Raw genomic sequence first — 2,500 nt, 5'->3', positions numbered from 1 at the left:
CAAAACAAGTTTTCTAACTCGTTTTACCGGTTCAAATTTAATGTATTCGTCCTTGGCACTGGACGGCGGCTCACTCAAAGAAACTAACTGTTGCTCGCAGTGGTTTCTCTCTCTGGAAGCGTAGGAGAAACCAACTGCTCGCAAGGTACAGTGTATGTTGCATGCGTACTTTGTCGTCAAAACCTCAAATTAGGTGATTTCACGTCGTCGCTAACATATTTGCTAACATCCGTGCTGCACGATTATTTATGCTCTTTTAACCAATGATATTCAAAGGTATTTTTGCCCAGTTTACTGACTATGCTGGAAAAGCGGATCTTAACAAGTGTTATTGAAATCCAAAATGAAAAGTTAATTAATCAACAACATTTGTAAAAAGGCAATGTATGGCGTCCTATTCCAAACTGAAGCTTAATTATCTCTGAAGAATGCATGGTTACCCCCAATTTTCTATTTGGATACCAAGAGCACTTGCTAAGTTCTGCTTTCTCTGCATAGTTTTGAACCGCGCAAAAATATCCCTGTATTAATAAGCACCGCCGATATAAAATCCGAGTATCTCGAGATGCGCAGAACGTATGCCCAATAACAATAGTGGGCACTGTCCTTAAGCAAAGACGACGGCTACGGCTACGGCTACGGCTACGGCAACGCCACTAAGCAAGAATATTATTGGTTCAAAAAGGAAGATACTCGAGCAGCACGTGCAGCACGAATTACCGCGCATTTCTTTGCCGTACTCCACAAAACAACAACCTGAAATCGTCAAAGTTTTAGGTTTTGACAATAACAAATGAACCATTCATTTCCTGTTTTGTCTTTAAAACCATTCGTACCCATCAAGTTACAGGATAGTTCGCCCGTGTCAAGGTGAACAAGACGGAATAATCGAGAAATACTTGCGATATATAGCGCTAAGTTATATTTTGGAATGACTTTGTCGTTTCTTAGACTCCATAATCAGAGTCATAAAACACCCCCTGAACTCCGCTCTTTGTTACAGATGCCTTTACCTTCACCATAAATAAGGCTAACCTCTGTTAGATGCTTCTCAAATTTTTCTACAAGTGATTGTAGTTCGTCTCTTTCCCTTCTCAAGCGATTTGTTTCATTAGGGCTGTCACGTGATACCTGAAAAAACAAACAAACAAATCATAATTTCTTAATAACATAGGTGACAAATTACTCCTTAAGTCTGGCGCGAAATTGTTGCCATGGTAACTTTCCTACAGTGCCAAAATGGCGTCTTATGAACGTAATTTGTCCCCAATGATATTAATAGCTAATCAAATGGTATACTCGTAACAGAATAGAACAAATACAACAATAAATGTTTAAAGTGTAATGCGTCCGTGGGAAGGATGGGGAAGAGAGAAATGACAACTGAAAAACCAGAGTTCTAGGCAATCTGATTTTTCAGTTGTCGCCAAGCAACTACAATAGTTTCCCAAAACAGATCAACTTTTAACAATCCCAACAGGTTGGAGACACACTCTGTTTTCAAGCGTAGCCGAAAAGTTGCCCGAAGGACTATCAGGGACAACTTCAGCAACAACTGCAACAGAAGATCTTTGAATCTGAAGGCAAACGCCCTGACCACTGGGCCACGCTGCCGAGTATTATGCTTGGATGTTATCGTCGGCAGATTGATCGGTTTTTTTTAAACATTCGCATTCTTTCTCAGTTGTTTGGTTATTACCCTGCCCTAACTCGCAGTTTTGTCGGTTTGCCGATCCCTTGCGCACTCCAAAACGAAAAAAGAACCGCCGATTGTTGCCTGAGCAGCAAGCGTTCCCTTTCGGAAAAAAAGCTCCGAAGAGATTTTTCCGCATTCCAGCGTGAATTTCGGAACGAAAGGTCGGAAACGCGTGAAGAATCTTTCGCATGGAAAAGTTTGCTTTGCAGGCAACGTCAGGTTCTGCGCATTACCCTTTCTCTTGTTGGAGGAGACATCATAGCGCTTCTTTCTTTCATATTTCTTAGCAGCTCGCATTCTCTCTTATAGAAATCTCTTTCCTCTTGCAACAGCTGAGTCATGCTTTCCAAGTGACCTAATGTCTACAGACGAAAATTGAAAACACAAATCAGTGACGTAACGAGAAAAATGGGCCCGAGTATCACAGATATGTCCAGAAATGTAGGTAATAAGATGCAAGACAATTTGATAAGCGTCACTTAACAACTGCGTCGTTAAGTGGAGGTTGGGTACCTGAGACACCCTGTAGCTCCCTGTAGTGGCAGCCAGCTCCAAGATGGAGACTACACCGATGGCCGCCACACCCTGACAAACCAGCCATGAGCCCCACGCCCCCGTAAAGACAGGCACCCGCCACACTGATAAACAGCGGAACAAAACCACTGACAATAAATGACTGTAGTCGCTCCTAGTTGTTAACTCAGTTCAAACTGCATTTAAGGACGGTGCATACTAATTCAAAGGTATTTTTGCGCGGTTTACTGAATATACTTATACGGGCAAAGCAGATCTTAACAAGTGTTA

General features: G+C 42.0%; 1 protein-coding gene across 2 annotated transcripts in view; it reads right to left on the bottom strand.

Annotated features, from left to right (window-relative positions):
• Positions 1-2,500, bottom strand: part of LOC137999768 (centrosomal protein of 135 kDa-like) — a 43,223-nt gene that overhangs the window by 30,494 nt on the left and 10,229 nt on the right. For both annotated transcript variants that reach the window (XM_068845674.1, XM_068845675.1), the window contains exons 8-9: positions 1,930-2,058; positions 1,036-1,131 (exon numbers count right to left, since the gene is read on the bottom strand). In XM_068845674.1, coding sequence (XP_068701775.1) covers positions 1,036-1,131; positions 1,930-2,058 — 225 coding nt within the window. The remainder of the gene's footprint in view (positions 1-1,035; positions 1,132-1,929; positions 2,059-2,500) is intronic.

The sequence above is a fragment of the Montipora foliosa genome, chromosome 4 (assembly GCF_036669935.1).
Source record: "Montipora foliosa isolate CH-2021 chromosome 4, ASM3666993v2, whole genome shotgun sequence".
NCBI classification, from domain to species: Eukaryota; Metazoa; Cnidaria; class Anthozoa; order Scleractinia; family Acroporidae; genus Montipora; species Montipora foliosa.
Note: the sequence above shows the minus strand (reverse complement) of the source record. Positions and strands in the feature narration are given on the sequence as shown.